Source organism: Branchiostoma floridae, chromosome 4 (genome assembly GCF_000003815.2).
Source record: "Branchiostoma floridae strain S238N-H82 chromosome 4, Bfl_VNyyK, whole genome shotgun sequence".
NCBI lineage: Eukaryota > Metazoa > Chordata > Leptocardii > Amphioxiformes > Branchiostomatidae > Branchiostoma > Branchiostoma floridae.
In genome coordinates, this window is record NC_049982.1 from 11,008,438 (window position 1) to 11,031,720 (window position 23,283).

At 43.2% G+C, this 23,283-nt stretch overlaps 2 protein-coding genes and 1 long non-coding RNA gene across 3 annotated transcripts; 1 reads left to right on the forward strand and 2 right to left on the reverse strand.

Moving 5' to 3' along the window:
- Positions 1–4,196: 4,196 nt before the first annotated feature.
- On the reverse strand, positions 4,197–5,371 carry LOC118413983. The gene is made up of 2 exons (XR_004830896.1): positions 4,648–5,371; positions 4,197–4,377 (listed from the first exon to the last, which is right to left on the reverse strand). It is a non-coding gene; the product is annotated as an uncharacterized LOC118413983 (long non-coding RNA).
- Positions 5,372–6,776: 1,405 nt separating this feature from the next.
- LOC118413574 (semaphorin-5B-like) lies at positions 6,777–15,602 on the forward strand. The gene is made up of 9 exons (XM_035817100.1): positions 6,777–6,789; positions 10,904–11,146; positions 11,700–11,933; positions 12,356–12,541; positions 12,923–13,099; positions 14,347–14,411; positions 14,598–14,803; positions 15,153–15,235; positions 15,397–15,602. Exons 1-9 carry the CDS (start codon positions 6,777–6,779, stop codon positions 15,600–15,602), a joined length of 1,413 nt encoding a protein of 470 aa, XP_035672993.1.
- A 2,308-nt stretch (positions 15,603–17,910) lies between these two features.
- On the reverse strand, positions 17,911–21,592 carry LOC118413575. The gene is made up of 8 exons (XM_035817101.1): positions 21,582–21,592; positions 20,728–20,810; positions 20,357–20,503; positions 19,787–19,945; positions 19,391–19,614; positions 18,717–18,830; positions 18,134–18,583; positions 17,911–17,919 (listed from the first exon to the last, which is right to left on the reverse strand). The coding sequence occupies exons 1-8, from the start codon at positions 21,590–21,592 to the stop codon at positions 17,911–17,913; spliced, it is 1,197 nt and encodes a 398-aa protein (XP_035672994.1).
- Between the last annotated feature and the right edge of the window lie 1,691 nt (positions 21,593–23,283).

A 23,283-nucleotide genomic window follows, 5' to 3' on the forward strand; every position in this document is an offset into this window, starting at 1 on the left:
AGACACATGTAACGGAACTGCGTGTACAAATTGCGATCTGTCGTTTGGTGATTGCCGGCACAAACCACCTCAGTCCTGTGCTCAACACATCATCGGTAATGACCTTACCATAATGTAGCAATTTAGACAGAGTAGATACACTTAGCTTATATCCGTTTCGCAATTCATTATCAAATCTGTTATATACCGAGTGTATCTTTGCTGGCTAATGTCCTCTGACATCTACACTAAATCTTGTGTCCTTTTAACTTAAGATCTGACTGCTTGATTCTACAATCTCGATCCACATGAAATAGACTGACAATGCCGTTCGTGAAATCGATCATTCTTTTTTGTCAGACACCAGTGCGTACACGTCGCTGGAGGTGAACATCCGACTCCGAAGAGTCCTGTGGAGGCACATCCTCACGGACTACCTCCCGTCTACTGTCATCGTGCTGGCAGCGTTCTTACAAACATGGCTGCCCCTGACACTGGCAACAGTTTCCGCCAGGGTTGTTCTGGGTACAACATCAGTCCTGTCTATGATCCTACAGGCGGGGAAAACTGAGCGGATGCCATGGGTAGGCTGGCCTGTTTTTATGATTATGATATCAAGGAATTCATTATTGAATTTTTCTTATTTCCTGGCAGTCCTGACTGGCACCGATAAAGCCCCCTGTCCACTAGGCCTAAAACGGATGTGTGTAACCTTTAGCTTCGATTTTGTATTGTGTATACCATAAACAAAACTTGACTGTAAAGCGTAACTGTAAAGACAACAACACACACAAAGCGTAAAAGGATTACTAGTAGTTTTTTTTCTATACAATTATATATATCAGGACCTTTCAAACATCACATGAGGTACATGTATATGTAAGAGAACAATGTTAGGACGCACGAAGACCTATACATGTGAGAGTAATTTGAGTGCGTTTTTAAGCCTGACCACTGCATATCTTTGACCCAGGTTGACAGCCCCAGAGCTATAGACATCTGGATGCTTGGCTGCTTATCCCTTGTGATTGTGGCGCTCCTACAGACGGCGGTAGTTCACTACATCTCAACTTACATACAGAAAAAGGTAAATACTTAACATATAAATCTTAGATCTCCAAATATGCCTAGTATTTAGCATCATTAGCAAGTAATACGAAACACACAGAAGAACAGATGGCACAGAAAGACAATTGAACTAAAAAAAAATTCGGTATCAGAAAGAAATTCTTTCAAAACCATGCACAAGAAGTTAATAGAATGCTATAAACAACCTATTTCCCCAGGAAGAAATAGAGATTCGGAAGGAGGAACAGAAGAGGAGAAGGAACCCATCTATCCTGATACCCCGCCCAGGACTGAGAGCTCCCGGGGATAACCTGCTTTTCAACCTGTACGACAGCACGAGATTCCAAAGCTCCCAATATACTACAACCAACCAGCCTGTGGCCATTCCTCGAGCGCGCCTGCGCACCCCTGGTCCATGCAGATGGCACGAACTACCAACTAAAGAATGGGTCGTCGTACTCAAACAAGACAGGTTCAAATCGCCTCAGAATAAATGCACTCCTGAGCAAGAAAATAGAAGTACAATTTTGCAAACTACTCATCAAAGTTATAACGACAGTGCAGTTGTGACCTATGTTCCACATACCCCGGTAGGGACAACTCAGTACAGAAATGTACCTGCTTTCAACGCCAGGTCCTTTCGGCCGAGTGCAGCGCAAAGGGCACAAATCGTAGCGTTGAAAATAGACAAGGTCGCAAGAGCACTACTTGTATGTGCATTGCTGTTGTTCAATGTTGTTTATTGGTATGTTTTTCGTTATTAGTTAACAATTAATGAGTCATCCTGCCGAGCTGTTAACATGTAAAGGAAATTGTTGTCTTCGTTAGAAAGACCAAGTTAAATATAGGAGCAGATGAAGTACCGACATTCCAGTCAAGTATTTAAAAGCTTTAGATGTTTTCTTGTATATTAAATGTATGGCATCATAAGTTACTTATGTGTGTAAGGGAACACATGTAGTAGTTCTTTTGTGTAATAGTTAATCTATCGTTTGATAACACACTTTCCTGGTGTGTTTTCAAACGTTTTGTTGCAGATGCGATTAGATGAACAATAGAAATTGTCATAAATGCATAAAATCTGACATGGAATAAACTGACATGGAATGACCTACATGGAATAAATGAATACGTAGGTGTTTTAGTATTGATTGATTGTTTTAACTACATTTGTTCATTGCAAAAACAGAGATGGAACCGCATTTAGAGAAAGCAATCGGATAGTCCACAAAAGAATATTATGCTTATTTGATTACCCACCTTTTAGCAGGTCCAGACACTGACTCTTTTGTCCACCAAACAACAGAACTGTCATGAGATAAATGTCGGCCGTGACTTCTTTAAGGTCACTGAGCACTAAATGCGGGCCTCACGTATACTACCAGATGTCACGATGGCATGATAGTGAGTCAAGTCAAGGATCAGGACAGAGGCATGATGTTGCGGATATGATAGACTTTATTCGGAGCTCTGGTAGACACGTCTTTCTCTGTCGGCTTCTCTCGCTGGAATCCCCTACCCTCATACGTGTCCCTTCCCAAACCCCTGTACATCTGCTCTCAATTATCGGGTGACATTTCCCACACCAGGGGTGATCACAGAGTGATCACGATGTCACCTCGTGACACCTCACCCCTCATTTTTTAAAACAATTTCCACATTGTTGACAGCTGTTATCAATTATTGATTACCGGGACATATTATCATGAAGATCATCACCGCTTTTCTTTTACATGCTAATTCGTCTACAATGCAATGAACGGTTATAATGAAAACTAAAAGAACACAACATACTCATACAGGTCAGCGACATTCCAACATTCACAAAACAACAACAAAAACATAACAATTTACAACAACAAAAGTTCATCAATGGTTGCCAGGTGTCCCGCGCCAACTTCCTCCTCGGCGGCCGGCTTGCGCACTTCCGGGTGTGTCCCGGAACCACAGGATAACGACAGGAACTCCTCTGCCCGTCGGGAAGAGGCTTGTCTTGTCCACAGAGGCCTCCCGGCTGGATGCTCCCACGACGACGACTCCTTTACGACGTCGGGCCCTCGGGGCGTCGTTGTCTGCCGAGTCGTGCTGTGGAGTCTCGCCTGTAGAGGTTGGGGTCGGACAGGACAACGCAAAGCAACCACTGACGCACATACACCGGTCTCCTAATCTCGACACCTCACCTACGTCTCAACTCTTCTCTACCACTGCTCTCGCCTCTACCTCTCGACATACATATCCTCAATACATAAACACAAACATACAGACTTTCCGACAACTACATGAAACGCCGGACACCCCTGACCTGCTATGGAAACATCATACGAACTACACATTACTATCCCGGAGAGTAAAACCCATATGTTCTATCTATAACAATTCTGTCTCTATCTGTCTATCTTACATCTAAACTGACCCATCTGGTGATTCCCCCCCACTGACTTCTGCCACGTCCACATGATGATGGCTGCTCTAATCTAATCTAATCTAATCTATACTGTGTTCCTGATGGCACTGACATAAATTATCTAACGTTGGTCGCCTACATTATAACAAATCTAAAACTACTATAACAAAGCTGAACAAAGTAAGTAACAGAACTAGGCCGGTGTGCACGGTGCGTCAATGATATTATGCGAGCCCACCGACCTTCCTCCTGTGTCTCTCTCTGCCCGGGCCCGCTCTTCCTCCGGTCACTGCCGCGTGGCCGTCCTGCCCTTGCCCTGCTGCCGCGCCCGCCGTGTGGCCGTACTCCGCTTCCCTCGCCGCAGCTATAGGCCATCATTGTCGCGGTCATCATGATCACAGATCACTCTGAGTCAGTCTGCACCTCTCGGACGCCTCCACTCCTGCTTCCTCTCGCTCGCCTCGGCCACCGACAGTCCCTCGCCGCCTTGCCCCTTGCTGGTCAACCCCGCGGGCTCGGTACTCCGGGCCGGCGCTCCCTCAGTGTCGGGGTCACTCAGGCTGTATTTTCTAGACGCCTCCCCTCCTCCATCCTCTCGCTCGGTCACCGTCACTCGCTCGACTCTCCTTGTCCCTCTCGTTTGCCCCTGTCCCGTCCGTTGAACTTGACTCACCCCAGCCGTACTACCAGATGTCACGGTGGCATGGTAGTGAGTCAAGTCAAGGATCAGGACAGAGGCATGATGTTTGCGGATAGAAGACTTTATTCGGAGCTCTGGTAGACACGTCTTTCTCTGTCGGCTTCTCTCGGTTGAATCCCCCCGTACCCTCATACGTGTCACTTCTCCCGACCCCTCTCCATCTGGTCCCACTTAGTCCGGTGACATTCCCCACACCAGGGGTTAACAGTGACTTGACACGCTGTCACTTCGTGACACCCTCGTGACACCGTGTCACGGTGGCATGGTAGTGAGTCAAGTCAAGGATCAGGACAGAGGCATGATGTTTGCGGATAGAAGACTTTATTCGGAGCTCTGGTAGACACGTCTTTCTCTGTCGGCTTCTCTCGGTTGAATCCCCCCGTACCCTCATACGTGTCACTTCTCCCGACCCCTCTCCATCTGGTCCCACTTAGTCCGGTGACATTCCCCACACCAGGGGTTAACAGTGACTTGACACGCTGTCACTTCGTGACACCCTCGTGACACCTCACCCCTCATTTTTTAAAACAATTTCCACATTGTTGACAGCTGTTATCAATTATTGATTACCGGGACATATTATCAGGAAGATCATCACCGCTTTTCTTTTACATACTTCTATACAATACTACTAATTCTTCTACAATGCAGGTCAGCGACATTCCGACATTTACAAAACAACAACAAAAACATAACAATTTACAACAAAAAAAGTTCATCAAATGGTTGCCAGGTGTCCCGCGCCAACTTCCTCCTCGGCGGCCGGCTTGCGCACTTCCGGGTGTGTCCCGGAACCACAGGAAACGACAGGAACTCCTCTGCCCGTCGGGAAGAGGCTTGTCTTGTCCACAGAGGCCTCCCGGCTAGATGCTCCCACGACGACGACTCCTATACGACGTCGGGCCCTCGGGGCGTCGTTGTCTGCCGAGTCGTGCTGTGGAGTCTCGCCTGTAGAGGTTGGGGTCGGACAGGGCACGCAAAGCAACCACTGACGCACATACACACAACACCGGACTTCTAACCTCGACACCTCATCTACGTCTCAACTCAACTCCGCTGCTCTCTCCTCTACCTCTCGACTTAAACATTAATATCTCCTCAACACATAAACACAACAAATAGACCTTCCGACAACTACATGAAACGCCGGACACCCCTGACCTGCTATATGGTAACATCATACGAACTACACATTACTATCCCGGGGAGTAAAACCCATATGTATATCTATAATTCTATCTCTATATGTCTGTCTTACATCTAAACTGACCCATCTGGTGACTCCCCCCCACTGACTTCCGCCACGTCCGCATGATACTCGCTGCTCAGCTAATCTATACTGTATTCCTGATAGCACTGACATAATTTATCTAACATTGGTTGCCTACATTCTAACAAATCTAAAACTACTACAACAAAGCTAAACAAAGTAAGTAACAGAACTAGGCCGGTGTGCACGGCGCGCCAATGATACTATGCGAGCCCACCGACCTTCCTCCTGTGTCTCTCTCTGTATGGACTCTCTGCCCGGGCCCGCTCTTTCTCCGGTCACCATCCCGCCCGCCGCGTGGCTGTCCAGCCTTGCCCCGGCCACTGCCGCTCTCTTTGCCGCTACCACAGGTCGTTACTGCCGCAGGCACTCCGGGCCGGCTCTCTGTCAGAGTAGAAGTCGGCCTGCATCTCTCGGACGACGCCTCCTCTGCTGCTCCCTCTCGCTCGCCTCGGCCACTGACGCTCGCCCGTCGCCTGCCCCTTGCTGGACTTGCTGGTCAACCCCGCGGGCTCGGTACTCCGGATCGGCACTCTGTCCTACGTCTCTGAACGGCTCTCGTCTGCCCCTGTCCCGTCCGTTGAACTTGACTCACCCCAGCCGTACTACCAGATGTCACGGTGGCATGGTAGTGAGTCAAGTCAAGGATCAGGACAGAGGCATGATGTTGCGGATATGATAGACTTTATTCGGAGCTCTGGTAGACACGTCTTTCTCTGTCGGCTTCTCTCGCTGGAATCCCCTACCCTCATACGTGTCCCTTCCCAAACCCCTGTACATCTGCTCTCAATTATCGGGTGACATTTCCCACACCAGGGGTGATCACAGAGTGATCACGATGTCACCTCGTGACAATAGCACTAAATAAGTTTCAGGAAATATCTTCTCCTGCTGTCGCTTACGCCACATACTGAATATGCAGTTCCTGCAATTAAGATACTTTCAAGTCAATCTTTGCCAGAGAAACTTTCCACTAGATAATTCAAAAATATACAAGAAACGCTGACACCATACGCCCTTTCATAAATACTTAATGAGTTACAGTCTATGACTAGCAACAGGCAGCGGTTTGAAAGACATTGTTGACGACTGAGGGGGATGTGAAAACAGCGACTTAGAGATGATACCAAAGTTTGTGGCGGCTTTGACACTTCTGTTCTTACCTCACTGTCCATATATTCAAGCAGGTAAGGTCAAATATATTGTAAACATTAAACGTACTGTATGCTATAGTTGTATAGCTGCATCTGCTGAAGCCGTCTCACATGTGTCATACAATTCTGTCCCTGTGAGACTTAGTGCTCCAGTAGACGAGAGGGTGAAGAAGGAATTGCACACCCCTCCTTCAACATAAAATGCCATGTGCAGGTCAGGCAAACAGGTAATTCTTGTGTGCCTGCTCATCTGTCGAATCGACAGGAGAATACATGTATACAAAAAATGCTATAGTGGTCTCCATTTGATCAAATGTTTGTCTCGAAAATACGTCAACTATTTTAGCCACGGGCTGAACATACGGTGATGCATTACCATGGTTCAGTACAAACATGGATATTAGAGTAGCCTAGAATCTATTCAATTCCACGTTTCGTTATCAATTGTGGCTATTGCCAGGCTTGTTGTTCCCAACTTGTGGGCAATAGGCTCACGTCACAGGAAAATCCGTACATTTGAATAAAGGCATTTCATGCTGTCCCTTCTGTAACGTTTGGCATCATCACACTTATTGAGTATCGTTCTGAAGTATCTGGGGTCCAAGTATTTGTTTTTCATAACAACATTTATGAATGTTTAACGCTGAACAGAAGAGCAGAACACATCATTCTGCATTAGAAATGTTGTTATGACGAACATTTTGTTACTTGTATGTATTTGTATTTGGCTGTAAACATGCTTCTGCTGTCTGCTACAATGGCTGGAAATGTTCAGTAAATGTCTCCATTTGATAGATATAACGAACCTTATATGTACATAATTGTAACTTGATGATCCAGTATCTGGATACTCCCGAAGAAAGTCATCTGGAAAAGATGATCTGAAAATATGTCTTATGGATGCACTAGACTAGACGTTTGATTCACAGTAGGCTTATTATATTTCAGCCATACATAGTATGGTGAAATATATTGTATTCGTAATGTTTCTTTCTTTCTTTCTTCTTTCTCCTGTCAAATCTTCAAAGTGATTCATCTCCGCCGTTCCTGGACCGAATGACCTGAAATTTGGCACAGGGGTAGAATGGGCCAATACCTTGATGCTTTTTTCTCAGTTTTTTCATATCTGCCTCTAAAATGATTTTATTGAGATTTTTTTGGTCAATTTTAGACCAAAACTGTATATTTTGGCCCCTGTACCCTAATATTACAACCAAATGAGCTGAAATTTCACAGAGATGTGCCTTGATAATGCCCCCATATAAATTCGATAGCACTTTTGGTGTACAGTACAACAAAATGCTTATTTTTGCGATTTTTTGACCAATTTTTGACCAAAAAAGGACACTTTTGGCCCCTGTACCCTGGTATTACAACCAAATGAGCTGAAATTTGACAGAGATGTGCCTTGATAATGCCCCCATATAAATTCAATAACACTTTTGGTGTACAGTACAACAAAATGCTTTTTTTGCGATTTTTTTTACCAATTTTTGACCAAAAAAGGACACTTTTGGCTCCTGTACCTTGGTATTGCAACCGAATGAGCTGAAATTTGACACAGATGTGCCTTGATAATACCTTCATATAAATTCAATAACACTTTTGGTGTACAGTGCAACAAAAGGCTTATTTTTTGCGATTTTTGGCCAATTTTTGACCAAAAAAGGACACTTTTGGCTCCTGTACCCTGGTATTACAATTAAATGACCTGAAATTTGGTATAGATAGGCATTAGATACTTGGTAACAAGATTCAAGTCAAATTTTTGACATAAACAACTTTAAAATGATTAATTTTGGCACTTTTCTGAGGGGAAATTTGTTTTCTTTTGGCCTCCTGACGTGACCTTCCGTGACCCCGCACAGAGCCACACCTGTGCGCGTCAGCCGGAGAGTTGATTGAATCAAAGACCTAGCCAATCAGCGAAGAGGAGGCCAAAGGCTAATTAATATTCATAAGCGGGGCCTCATGATCCCGTATATAGCAGTGTTCCCGCCAGGGGGAGCGAAGCCCGCCTAAGGCTCTCGCATTTTACACTATTCAGAAGGCTTTATATTGTATCAGTTCTTAGGGGCATATCTATGATAATCGCAGCAGTCACTTAACTTCTCTTCAGGAGTTTAGCGTAACACTATTTCAGGTCAAACCGTCAAAGGCAACTAAAAACAAACTTTAACGTTACTGAGTTCAACAGTACTTATAACTTGTTATCCGAAGTTGAAACGCTAGCGATGGTATTTTCGCTGCGCTGTTAGCTCCGTGCGACTGTTGTTGACGGTCTTATAACGGTATATTTTGCACCCCTGTACCCTGGTATGAGTAACATTTGGTATAGATAGGCATAAAATAGTTGGTAAAATGATCCAAGTAAAATTGTTGGCTTAAAGTACTGTAAAAGGCTTAATTACAGCACTTTTGTTAGGGGAAATTGGTTTTCTTTCGTTCTCCATGCCATGATCTTTCGGACGTTCACCCCACAGAGCCGACATCTGCACCTGCGTTCAGCCGGCAGGAAGATTTAATTCAATTAATGGTTCAGCCAATCAGCGAAGAGGAAAGCGAAGGCTAATTAATATTCATAAGCGGGACCACACAATACGTTAACTTGAAGACTCAGGCCGTACAGACTTCTCGCCAGGATTTTTTCAAAGCGTCGGACAGGGGTCCGGGGGCCGCCGAATGTCACTGGCGGGGTCCAGGGACAGGGCCACTGTGTGTGTGTGTGTGGGGGGGGGGGGGGGACCCAGGTGGGCGAAGCCCCCCCGGAAGCTCTTGCATTTTAGACTATTGAGAAGGCTTCTTTTATCAGTTTTTTTAGGGCCATATCTACGATAATCGTAGCAGTCACTTACTTCTCTTCAGCAGTTTGACTTTAAAATATTTCGGGTCAAAGCTTCAAAGACAACTAAAACCTCATAAACAACAAACTTTACTTATCTCAACAGTATACAAAAATATTGTACGGGTTGCCATCCTTAGTTGAAGCGCTTATTTATAGCGCTAGTATCTTCGATGCGCCGTTAGCCGCCGTGCGACTTTTGTTGACGGTCTGATATCCCTACGTCGCCGCCTCGCTGATATTCCCACGAACATGTTTCAAGAAAAATACCCAGCAAAAAACGCTGTTCTGCGTCAAATTCTATTCTATAAAACATGTGGGACTCAGTGTTACAGTCTAAATATTTTGTAGAAGCACCGCTGTAGGAAAGAAGGTCCAAGCAATGTAAAACATCACGTAGCATGAAGTTCGCTGTCAACTGGCACACAGCACATGGCTGTTTGAAACTCTAAGTCTAATCAACAGCCGTGTTTGATTGATAGCCGGCGGTCCTTTGATGAAGTGGCGAAAGGTGCGTTAGTTAGAAAATCTGCGTTTAGTTTTGATACGTAATTATAAGTTAGATAGTGGCGAGAATGATTATTTTCTCATCAATATTTCTCTTCAGAATTATTTGAACTTAATTGTACATCTAAACAATTGGCTTACCTGTGCAATGTTTATATGATTAATGATCATGTGTAACGTATGGCTCCTAGTCAATAGATCAGCATTTTCTCTATAGTGACCACCTGTCTATAGTGGCCACATTTCCTAGTGCTGTTGTTGTTTGACATAAACTTTGAACATTTAAATTGTAAGTAACTTTAAACTGCCAGAGTTTCAGCCCAATAAAACACTCTCAGCGCCAGCCTCGAGGGTATGAACAGACTGACCAGACAGACGAAAATAAATCCTCGAACAAGGTTCAATCGTATCTTCCGGGTCTGGCAGGAAGTTGTTAAACTAAAATAATAATAGGCTCGATGGCTGATTGCATACAAAGTAAAACAGTTTAACAGTTTTACAGCTTGAAGAAAACAAACGCTCCTACAGTACCTGCACCTGCTTGATAATTATTAAATCGTATGCCCTACTTGAATAAAAAAAGTTCACTGCAATAATGAATGTACCCACATCACAAGGAGCTTATACTTTTTTAAACTTACACCTAGTTATCGTACTGAAAATTGTTAATGACATTACATGAAGTCATTCAACAATTTTCAGTCATGATGAAAATTTTCCGAATGGAAGGTGTGATTATTGTCATTTTCTGAAAAATAGAAGCAAGCTCTGTTTTTACCTGGAATCAATTCACAATACCAGTCCACTTTGGGGGATAATGTACTGTTAAGAGGATGTTCCATTTTTGCGCAGGGGTGATTTGGAACAGTCCAATGTTGCGTGGGAAGGGGTATGGCTGAAATATGCTGTATTTGCTCTTAAGCAAATGTCGGCCTTTCTAGTTATGGGTATGAAATTACCGCATGTCCTTGGACCCCAGACTGTCAGGTGGATAATGGTAGATTCTACGGAGGGACGACTGCTGTGACCAGTACAGGCAGGACGTGTCAGCGCTGGGACAGTCAGACACCTCACCAGCACACATGGACCCATGCGAACCATCCCACCTCCCGGCTGGAAGAGAATTACTGCCGGAATCCGGACCCGACTAACAGAGTTCAACCATGGTGCCTCACCACGGATCCTGGTCCAGTTCGGGAGAAGTGTGAAGTGCCCCCATGTGGTAAGCTTTGATTGTGTGAACTTGAAATGACAACTAATATTGATGCAGATGGTGGGAAGGCAAATTGGACTGTAGAGTAGAGCTTTGTGTGTAGTTAATAAGCTGTTTGTGAGAATACTTCCATTCGACTCATGTTTAATGCTCTGAAGTTACATTTTTCCTTGACGTCTGTTTGTAAACATAGTGTATGGTTGAGCTATGCCATATGGACATTGGATTCTAATTTGTATTTTTGGAGCTTGAACAATCATCTAAAGATACCTTAAATAGTATAACTCAAAGGCTTGGTTTCAACACAAGTCAGTACGCCGAAGAATCGCCAAGTGTCCATTGGGCCAGGTGTTCTTGGTATGATTGATTGGTCATCTACAACCAAGTAGTCGGTTGGATTAAACTCTTGGGACATCTTTAAGTTAGTTAAAGGTGAACATAATCATGCATGCATGGATGATGTAAATGTGTAACCATCTACATAAAAAACATAAAATCTCTAGATTTTCGTGGAGGTACCAGGTCTAGTTTATAGTGATTTTGCAAACCTATTGCTGAATAGTCTGTACCAGCAAGACAACAGACGACGGGTACTGGTACCGCTGGGATTCGCTGCTCATCACATCCCCATACCTCTTCCTGGTACAAGCGGGGTCTGACGTCCACATAGGGCTGGCAAGTAGCAATGGGGATCTGGATGCGACTTATGAGTTTGTCATCGGAGGTTGGGGGAACTTAAGGAGTGCAATTCGACGCGTTCCCCAAGGCGCAAACATGATAAGTCATACCACTGTAGGTGGGTGGCATTTTAAGGTTCTGTGTGCTTTTATTTCATTGGATACAAAGAACGAAATATGCAACAAAATTGCATGATGGTTGGTGTGAACTGTTAAGAATTAATACATCCTACTCTAGCACCAGTTTGACTGGATCTAGTAAAGTACTATGTAATAAAGTACTTGTACATGTAAGTAAGTATGAATGTTGGAGTGAGAGAGCGGGTTTCAGACATCTCTTTATTTTGACTGGAAGATATATATATATAACTGTGTGTGTGTGTGTGTATGAATTTATTCTGAGAGAGAGAGAGGAGACAGAGAGAGAGACAGAGAGGGAGACTGACAGACAGAGAAGAGCAGAGACAGAATCTAAGTATGGCGACATGTGCATTATCAAATCGTGAAGAAATAGTGCATTCATTTTTCCGCCCTCACCAAGACATCCTGTCTCCAACTGAATATCGTGCCTTTTGGCTCATCTGGTCTCCCGATGGAAGAATTGCCGTCCAGCGATTCGGTGATGACCTACCCTTTCTAGAGTGGACTGACCCCGATCCTCGGCCAGTGAGCTACATCGGCTACTCAACCGGGTTCGGACACACTGGACTCTGGCAGCTTTGTGAAGGTATCTCTCTGTACATGTCTCTCTACCTCCCTCCGTCCGTCTGCCTGTATACCTGTCACTCTCTTTGCTCTCTCTTTCTCCTTTTCTCTAAGAGAAACAGAATTCTATCCATCTCTTCTTCCTCTACTTTTATCTCCCTTTCTCCGTTGAGAAGTGGAGGCAGAAGAAAGCATGTACAATTTGGATAGTATTACATGTTATATATCACGTATCACCAACAAGAGTTTTTTTGTACGAGTATCATGCCTCCTACGTATGGCCAAATGACATGACTACAAAGGATAGTACAAGACAAACACATAACTCATAAGATATTTATGCTCTCCACTTGAGCAAGCTAAAACTCTGAAAACGCTCCACTCCCTTATGAACATATTTCAGCTAATGGACAATGGGGTGCGTGGGGAGGTTGGACCGCCTGCTCGGTACCGTGCGGTTTCGGCCTACAAACGCGCCGGCGTGTGTGCGACAATCCTATCCCAGTACCTCCTCTGGGTAAGGCATGCGAGGGGCAGACAGAGGGTTCTACTCTGTGTTATGTATCGGCAGTCTGCTCAGGTACGTGAGAATTTATTGAACATTATTTGTTATACATGCAAACCGTTATATTAGGAATGTTCTTGGTATTGTCAAATATGTTTTTATTTAATACAGCCCACTGCGGTATCATTTACTGTTGTATACATTGTGCATTGTATAAAAATCGTGCTAATTACAAAACTTCTCCTGACATCTAAAATTTAGTTGTTCAGTTTGTCTGAAAATATGTTCATTACGATGATAACTAATCCTTTGTATGTCTGCTTTCAAATATAGCTGACGATTTAGGATCTGAGGTAAACCCTGAAAGGATTACCCTGGGTAGTCTTCATGAAATCAGACCCATCTTGTCAAGATCATAGCCAACACTAGTGTTCTCAATCACTGTTCATTTTTAGATGAATGCCCCTCACACTTTTGTCCTCTTCTCGCTATAAGCCTTCGGACATGAACTAGCAACATTAACTTGGACCTGACTTATGTCGTCAGTGCGCATGTCAATCTTCCTCTGCTACCGAACCACCATGGCCACTCAGAAGCTTCTGTTCGACTACATGACAACTTTTATCACATGCTTTATAATTTCGAAAGAGAAAAATGCACATCATAATTGCTGTATCGTCAATCAAGGTCATCTTCTTCACCGGTAGCTGAAAATTGCTCATACGAATACACTGTTTATGTGACATGTACTTCTGTCAAAGAAACACAACACTTTATCTTACAAAAATGTAATGTATTTTCTTTGAATGTAAAATCTTTTCAAGAGTTTATTTGATCCCGGGGAGACCAATGTGAGCTGGCCCGACTGGCAGGCCAAGTGGAAGTCTGGCAAGTTTGTACCTCCCGATTATGACTCGACTCAAGCGCCGAAACAGATAGGTCTGTACTATTGCATATTCACTGTTATATGTTATCATGTTTGTTAAGCTTGGCTTTATATATTACTAAGCTATGCCATGGTATCAAACAAATCTTTACTCGTTAAGATTTACACGAGTACGAGAATTTGACATACCATAAAAAGATCTACGTACTTCCGCGTTCGCATCTACAGTCATAAACAACAAGATCGTGCATTGTGCGTGTATTGTTATAAGAGTCATTCGTACAATTAGATATCCATTTTAACTGGAATGGGTATACTAAAACTTGTATCTGTCCTTCCATGTAGTTTGATACAAAACCTTGATTATTATCAGTATGCTAAGTTCCGCTAACAGCAGTTGGTATAACATAACTTCTCGACATTTTTTCACGCCTAGGAGGGATGGACGTTGCTTCTACTGTCTACATCCTTCACATCGGTACTCTGTCAGAAAAGCACGCGGTAAGAATCTGCTTCATACATGTTAACAGATGTGATGATCCACTGTTATTATCTCTGTTTATGCAAAAATAAGCTGAAAGGTAACAATGATATATATATACGACTTCAGATTACTGTTCGATTAACCAAATGAATTCAAAAATTACCAGCCGTTTCCCAGATTATTGATTAAAATTTTTGTCTCAGAACATTTCCGTCAGGCTCCAGTACACCTTGACCTGGGGCGAAAGCCGCCTTTACGGCATCGCGCCGTCGTGGGTTCCCGTGCCGCCGTCCTTGGTCTGGTCCCCGCCGCTCGCCTTCGGACAGTCCGTCCGCCGGGCCACCGCGGAGGAAGAGGCGGACACCTCGATGTGGCTGGACCCACGCGGACTTGTCGTCTACAAGATGACGTATTGTTTATATACGATTACATTAAAGCGTGCATGGTATGATTGAAGTAAAAAAGTGAATAGGAAAAGCTCTTAAAGCATTCTTGCACAAGCTACAGCAATCGTTGTGAAATCTCAAGAAGAATTAGCATGGTTTGCTAAACGATTACGGACATGTATGTACATTTGACATGCACGTGGCATGCACGTGGTAAATGTTCTATATTGTTCAAACATTTACTGCTTCAGAGGTAGAAGGCACACAGTGAAGCACATTTTACATCGGGTAATCTAAACGCTACTAATAGATAGTTGTACATGTAGAAGCTTTGTGACCAATAATCTCTCTTTTCTCCACACTCACGGACAGACGTTTGCTAACGCTCAGCTGTGTGGCGAAACTGGAGAGATATCCACTAGACACACAAGAATGCCAGGTGGTGCTACATGCATGTAAGTTCATCACTGATTTGCTCACATTCTCTGTCAAATTTCTGAATCAGCAGATAATCCATTGAACTGATAATCGCTTTCAATACAATCTATTCTTTTCCACACTGAACTTTTAAATCATGTGAAGCTACGTTATAGCCTAGAAAACTTTCTATTTCCAGACAACGGAATACGGCTCCGACTGCAGCCGTCTGAGACTGGCCAGAATGCGCCTATCAAGGTTGACGCCAGGGGGATCGTGTCACAGTTTGTGCTGGTGGGGGCTGAGCAGAAGGCAGGCTTCAAATCTTTCCGTGAGAATGTCTCGGGTCAGTTTACTCCAATATATGAGAGAGAGGTTTGCTTGTTGAAAGGTAGAAAGAAATGAAAAGTCCCCATGTACCTGTAAATGTGTGTGTGTGTGTGTGTGTGTGTGTGTGTGTGTGTGTGTGTGTGTGTGATTTAATGATTATTTCACGCGTGCTTTCATCCATGTTCTCCAGATTGCCACTTTTTCCAGCAGACCTGTGACTACCGCAAAGAAGCTTGTATGACGTCACTATCAGACACATGTGAAGGGATTGTGTGTGAAAATTGCGATCTTGTCATGGGTGACTGTCAACATCAACTTCAGTCCTGTGCTTACGACACAAACGGTACTGGTTTGACAATATTTCATCAGCACATAGCTCTTATGTCAACAGTCGTTAGATATAAAATTGTTTGTGTTCAATATTGCTAGCAGCTACTAGTTGTTCAGTAGCGTTGTCTACATTCGATCGGTGGTTTTCAAATTTGTCAGCTTGACTCTGCAACCATAGACTAGACTACAGAATATGGATTGAGAGTGCTGCTCGTGATTGTTTTTGTCTTCAGACACCAGTGCGTACACGTCGCTGGAGGTGAACATCCGACTCCGAAGAGTCCTCTGGAGGCACATCCTCACGGACTACCTCCCGTCTACTGTCATCGTGCTGGCAGCGTTCTTACAAACATGGCTACCCCTGACACTGGCAACAGTTTCCGCCAGGGTTGTTCTGGGTACAACTTCAGTCCTGTCAATGATCCTTCAGGCGGGGAAAACTGAGCAGATGCCGTGGGTAGGTTGAACTGTACAGGCCTTGCTAAACTTTCCCTTCCCGATAGTCCTGTCCGGCACCAATTAAAAATTTAATTGATGGATTGCAGCCTGAAAGGTTTCTAACAAGAAACTTTTAAACCAATGACAAAAGGCAAAGACGTACCACAGTAACAAATCCGATGCGAGAAGGCATTTGCTCATAGATGTAAGAATAATGTAAGGCACGCTCTTTTAAAAAACATACTTGATCAATCTCCATTCTGACACCACAGGTCAACAAGCCCAGAGCCATAGACATCTGGATGCTGGGGTGTTTATCCCTTGTGATCGCTGCGCTCGTAGAGACGGCTGTAGCTTACTACATCTCAACTTACATACAGGAAAAGGTATATATCTTATACATAGATCACGGTCGGCATACCTTAGCACCTCTTATTACTTAGGCTTAGGGGCTCCCGTAGACACGATACAGACACTGGGCATGGAGATAACTGATGGAGAAACAATATAATTAACGTTACCTACATAGAACAGACGACAGAAGTTTGCATTAGAATAAATGCTGTGCATTCTTGTAACCATAAGAAAATAATTGATATGATGCTTTTGAAAAATCTATCGTTACAGGAAGAGAAAGAGATCCGGAAGGAGGAACAGAAGAGGAGAAGGAACCCATCTATCCTGATACCCCGCCCAGGACTGAAAGCTCCCGGGGAAAACCTGAACGACAGAATGAGATTCCAAAGCTCCCAATATAGTACAACCAACCAACCTGTAGCCATTCCTCGAGCGCGCCTGCGCACCCCTGGTCCATGCAGATGGCACGAACTACCAACTAAAGAATGGGTCGTTGTACTTAAACAAGACAGGTTCAAATCTCAAATTAACATGCCTAAAGCTGAACCTCATCAAAGTTGTAACGACAGTGCAGTAGTGACCTATATTCCACGTGCCCCGTTAGGAACAACTCAATACAGAAATGTACCTGCTTTCAACGCCAGGTCCTTTCGGCCGAGTGCAGCAAAAAGGGCAGAGATTGTAGCATTAAAAATAGACAAGGCCGCAAGAGCACTACTTGTGTTCGCATTGTTGTTGTTCAATGTTGTTTATTGGTATGTATTCCGTTATTAGAAAGTATTCAGCGAAACAAAGTAACATAAAAAGCACTTTATTTTCAAAGAAAACATTTTCTATCGATAAGGCGAACTACTATAGTTTGTATTTCATCATACGTATTGATACAAATTAAGCAACTCTTTATGTCAAGCACGTGCCATGTGCGATGCCTATTGCTTCAGGTAAACATCTTCTTGTGTGCACAACCAAACAGTTACTTTCCAAGTAAATATCATACTTAAGGAAAGTAATGAAACATCATTGTTGATATAGCAGTTATTATGCTTCAGGAAGCCGTCATATTATACATTGTATTCAAATACTTGAATGTACATATATATTGACAAGATTATGCAACGCTAGCTGGTCATACAATATTGTTTTTGGATGATTAAATGTAACCAATTATTTATACAGTTCACCACACACAGTCTTTGAACGAAAGCTGCTTCATCTTATACATGTTAACAGGATGTAAATACATCAAATATTTCCAATATCAATATACCTGAATATCCAACATAAAAGCTAAATTCATAGAAATCTTCTTGGGGTATCTTTGACATCAAATCCTGAGTGTCGAGTCTTCATTCTCTTTTTTTGTCATGTGTGATCCAGGCAAAGAAGAAATGCCGTAATTCAATAAAACAAATTGGTATTCAATACCGGTAAGCATTCCAATACGCGATATTGAAGACCAAAAAAATTGCTGGAAAAATCACCTTTGCGTACCAGTCAATTCTCATTGTCAGACGGTCCGCCCTTTCAGTGGCGCTGGGTTTAAATGCTCTGGGATCAAAGGCGGGAAAGTCTTTGTAATCACGGCTCGAAACAAAAGACTTTGGGTAGTACGAAACTACGGAATTTCCGTCATCGTTACTTTGCTGTTGACTTTTTCCATCGAAATCGGATTTCCCTCTATTGGTGTTGACTTTCTTTTTAAGAACGATAACCCATTCCCTGTCCGGGAGTTGGTGCCAACAAACAGAAGAAGGGACGTGTAGCCGCGCCCTGGGGATGAACAGCCGCGTGCCTGCTGTTCCAGCGCTATTCAGGTGAAGCCCATGCTGTCCACTTGCCGATGCCGCTGTGTCCCTCAGTCCTGGTCGCGGAATACGGATAGGAGGGTTCAGCTCTTTGTCTCTCTGTTCCAAGCGTTTTTTCATCTGCTCCTGAAAAAGATACATATAGCAATAAGATACAATTAAGGACCAATACGTAGCCTAGTCACCACCACTTCTATGTTGAAAAGTAATACAAAAAGTTCGTTTGTGAATAAGACGTTGATATGTTCATTGCCAATACCTTGTCTTGTAAATATGTAGATATGTAGTTAACAATAGCTGTTTCCAGAAGAGCCACAGTTACAAAAGACAAGCATCCCAGCATCCAGATGTCAATGGCCCTCGGTCTTTCGACCTAGAAAGAAAAAAAAATATTCTGACGTTTTGGTACATGATATGTCTTTCTTAAGCAATTTGCAACCATTAGGAGTGCCATAGCTGTTTCGGTGCTTCTATGGCCTTTCATTTTTCATTTCATTTCAATTGTACTATCAACATCAAACTAGAAAGAAAACATTTTTTGCGAAAATTTGTCAAGCTGCTCGCACACAATGTTAGACCATTAGGCTTGTCCTAGAGTGTCGTGTGCGAGTAAAAAATACTGACGCAGATTTTGCTATCGCAGACCTGTAATTGTTTATATTTGCTGTTCAGCTGATATTCTGTTTATATTTGATTTGATTAATTTGATTTGATTTGATTTTTTAGAATTGTAACAGTACAATACTGTATACATACATTACATGTAACATATTTGTGGTGACAGCTAATATGCTGATGTCAACGGTAGTCCTATGCTCTGATTGGTTCACGGCAGTTCTAACCTCTGATTGGTCCCTAACATAAGGAGTTCATACCAGCAAAACAATATTTAACGTTACATTCTCTATACGAGAGAACATATCAAATACTCACCCAAGGCATGCGCGCTGTTTTGCCAGTCTGTGTGATCATTGATAATACTGCCATGGTGCCCAGAACAACCCGTGCTGAAACAACGGAGAGTTTGGTTGACAGCCATATTTGCAGATATGACGTCACCACAATGACAACGGACGGGAGGTAGGCAGTCAGCAGGTACCGCCACATGACTCTGCGCAGCCGCATGCGGAGCTCCAGCGATGTGAACGCACTAGTGTCTGCAAAGGAGTGGAAATGGTTATTCTTTACAGACGAACACAATTGAATTCTTAACATTTCCTATCAAAATTTCATTGATTGGAACAACGCTTATAACTAACTACCAAAACAGAATCGCTTCCAAAATACAGTTGTGATTAAAGAAATATATATAAATCTTTCATTAATTACCATTGGCGAAGTTAGGACAGGAGGTAATTTTATATCGGCAGGTTCCTATGATGAGACTGCAGTCGCCACAGCTCTTCCCCTGGCATGCGTCTGAGGGTGACGTCATGCAGGATTCCATCAGGTAACCGCACTCCTGGTTGAAGAACTCACAGCTGGTTCCTAAAATTAGTGAAGAGATATAAGAGTTAACAAATCAAGCACACATAGACGTGGGTGATGAGGTCATTGCATTTTTTCCATCTTTTTACACTGCACTGAGAGACCAAAGATTTGAAAGACCACTCAGCGAATTTCATAAATAAAGAGTGAACTTAATGTCGTTTTGTGTACCTTTTATTATACTTTTACAGCTTGCATCACATTCCATGGTGAAATCAAAGGTCGTACAAAGTGAATTTCGTCTCTGTAGCGATCGTCGTCGACCTTTAGCTTATATTGGACAGGGTTATCACAAGTAAGATGCAGGTTGTCTGACTGTATTCACAGCATTTCTTTAGATACTGCAGCCATCTTAAGAAAGACGAATCAACCGTTGTTTTCTGAAACGGTTTGAACAACATATCTACGAACCTGTATCGTTCCTGACGAAGGATTGGAACGTCGCGCTCTCTTCCACGCCGATGAAGGTGAACTGTGACGTCACGCCCGTAGCGTCAGTCTTGATGGGTGCACGGACGGCTTGGTTGGACGGCTGGAGTCGGAGTCTTATTCCATTATCTGGTGTGGATGAACCAACACATGATAATTACTCACTGCATGTGGGGGAATGACATGAATGAGAATTGCAGATCCGTGATCGCATTATCCAATGCATTTTGTCCGACCATATGTCGGAATGGCTGGAAAAAGTAAATGATGAAATTCTAGAGTGAATTAGATTATGATGTAGAAATATCATGTCGGAAATGCAGAAACAAGTAGACGATAAAACTTTAACTTACAGCCCAACAGAGCTACCTTGCAGGTTTGCGTGTCAAGCGGGTACCGATCTAGCTCGGCCACACAGCTCACTCTTAGGAGGCGTCTGGGACGTTTTGAAAAATAAAATATGTGAATTAGACAGTTTTGTTAGGAGCATGAGAGGTTAAGTGCAAAACCAACAATTAATGGCAATAGACGTGATAAGAAAACAATGCCAGAGACGGGAGTCAATCCATATAGCACTCGTTAACAGCCTTTGGTCATCTGTTTGGTTGTCCCTGTTTTACATTGTCAAGGTCAAACATAACATACAGTAACGGTCAAAATGATAAACGTAATGAAATATGCCCAAAATGGCACAAAATTTGTAATCAAAATAATCATCTAATAGTAGCAAGAAAGAATGCACTACGAGTAACTTGCGAAATTACGTTATCTTATAGACAATCAGTCCACGTTGATCCAGCCACATCGAATTGTCCTCCTCCTCCTCGGCGGTCGCTGTCCGAACGGACTGGCCGAAGGCCAGCGGCGGGGACCAGAGAAGGGTAGACGGCACGGGAACCCACGAGGGGGCGATGCCCAACAGACGGCTATCAATCCACGACAAAACGTACTGGACTTGGATAGAAATATTCTGGGAACAAAAGTTTCATGTAATAAATCAAGTATATCCTGTAGTAGTATCCTGTAGTACCCAGATATCACATTCTCCAAGCAGGGGTTACGGTCGGGGGATATCAGTGGCCACTGTAAGAAATCGTCGCAACCACTACAGTATATCGGCGACCGTAAGTAATCGCGGCCACTACTCCCAAGCCTATTTCTACTTAAATGATTAAGATATCCTGCATAAATGAATTCTCAATCGTGCATTATGGGCATGATTTCCATTATTTGGAACCTTATACTTTTTATTAGCCACGAAGTTGTTATCAGTATTGGTAAGTTCTTACCCCATGTTTCTCCGAAAGGGATCCAATGTTGAGAATGTATACAGTGGACGCGACGTCCATCCCTCCTGAATAGAAATGCAAATATAAAAACAATTGAAATTACAGTTTTTTTTGCGATTCTACAACTCATCTTACCAGTCCATTCAAGCACCATTTACTGTTTTATCCAAAGTCACGTGTATTTATCTAATTAATCTGAATGGATCAAAAAGTAATTTTGTCAGGTAATGCTCTTTAGAATGTGGAACAAACCTATTTCATTTGGCGCCTCGGAGCTGTCGTACCCAGAGGGGAGAAACTTCCCCGTTTTCCAGTTTGTCTGCCAGTCCGCCCAGCTGATGTTAGCCTCGCCAGGATCAAATAAACCCTGACGGTGGGAAACAGTAAAAGGAAATCAAAAGCTTGTTGCTGATGGGCAAAAGTCGCCTACATTGTATATATATATATATATATATATATATATATATATATATATATATATATACAAGTAATAAGCAACGGACTTGATACTGCATCTTATAGAGTTAGACATGGTGTCGTCAAAAACAAAACTGATCCCTAACACATCTATATGATGTTGGTTGACATTAAGTAATATGAATACCTGTAGTCCCGAATCGCTCTCTGTGTGAATAGAAAAAAATGATAAGTTATTCGTGTGATATGTTATCCATTATTGACTTCAAAATCTATCGATATTTTGCACGATAAAGGATAAAAATTTTTATGATAGTGTCTGTCTCTTTTATTTTTATTAACAACTTGATTAATAAAAATGCATTACAATATTCCAAATACATAGGGTTGCTTGTCAAGTAAATTGCACTGAGGCTTTATAGCTATTCGGACAAAATGTGATATCGACCATAACCCGTAGCGTTCACAAAGCTTGTATTGCACAAGAAATACCTGTATGATATATCCCAACTTCGACTCTGGTATCCCACTTACCTCGGCACACCCCGGGTATGTAACACATGGCTGACGCTGCAGCCTGTCCGATGCAGGTCCCGCCCAACACGTGTACAGGTGCCGGGCTGGTGCAGGTCCTACTCCGGGCCATCATACCGAACCCGCAGGGGGCGTCACAGGGAGCCCAGCTGCCCCACTCGGACCAGTCACCGTTTACTGAAATAATAATGTACGATGATCACCAGAGATAGCAATTTGCGATGATTAGCACACGATAGTTTTCACTGTCTTGGTAAACAGCTCTTACATGCTGTCATTTTCCCATAGCTTTCGCTAAAACGTTAGGATGATGGATGAGAGCTGGCTGAATCCTACCGAATACATTTGAGTCTCCGACATTTCTTTCTGTAATATGAAGTTTTATTACTATTCAAACTCAGAGAAAAAAGGGACAAACAGGATAGCGACACTATCTATTTATCCCATTATCTTTCCACTACATGTGAACCGCTAGATATGAAAGTACCGTAGCAGAACTTCCATTCCGCCACACCACCCGCTCCAGCATGATAGCCGAGGTAGCTAACCGGGCTCAGCTCCAGGTCCGGGAATGTCGCCCGGATGAGTGGTAGATTCTGGTCATGGGCCCTGACTGCCACTGTTCCATCTGCCGACCATGTAAGCCAGAACATTTGGTACACCCCAGGC

Coding starts and splice junctions, on each gene's coding strand:
- LOC118413575 (XM_035817101.1), bottom strand. Junction 19,946..20,356: donor CTTCGTCAGGAACGATACAG/GTTCGTAGATAT, acceptor CACTAATTTTAG/GAACCAGCTGTGAGTTCTTC. Junction 19,615..19,786: donor CTGTCCTAACTTCGCCAATG/GTAATTAATGAA, acceptor ACTCCTTTGCAG/ACACTAGTGCGTTCACATCG.
- LOC118413574 (XM_035817100.1), top strand. Junction 11,934..12,355: donor GATAAGTCATACCACTGTAG/GTGGGTGGCATT, acceptor GCCCTCACCAAG/ACATCCTGTCTCCAACTGAA. Junction 14,804..15,152: donor CTTGTCGTCTACAAGATGAC/GTATTGTTTATA, acceptor ACTCACGGACAG/ACGTTTGCTAACGCTCAGCT.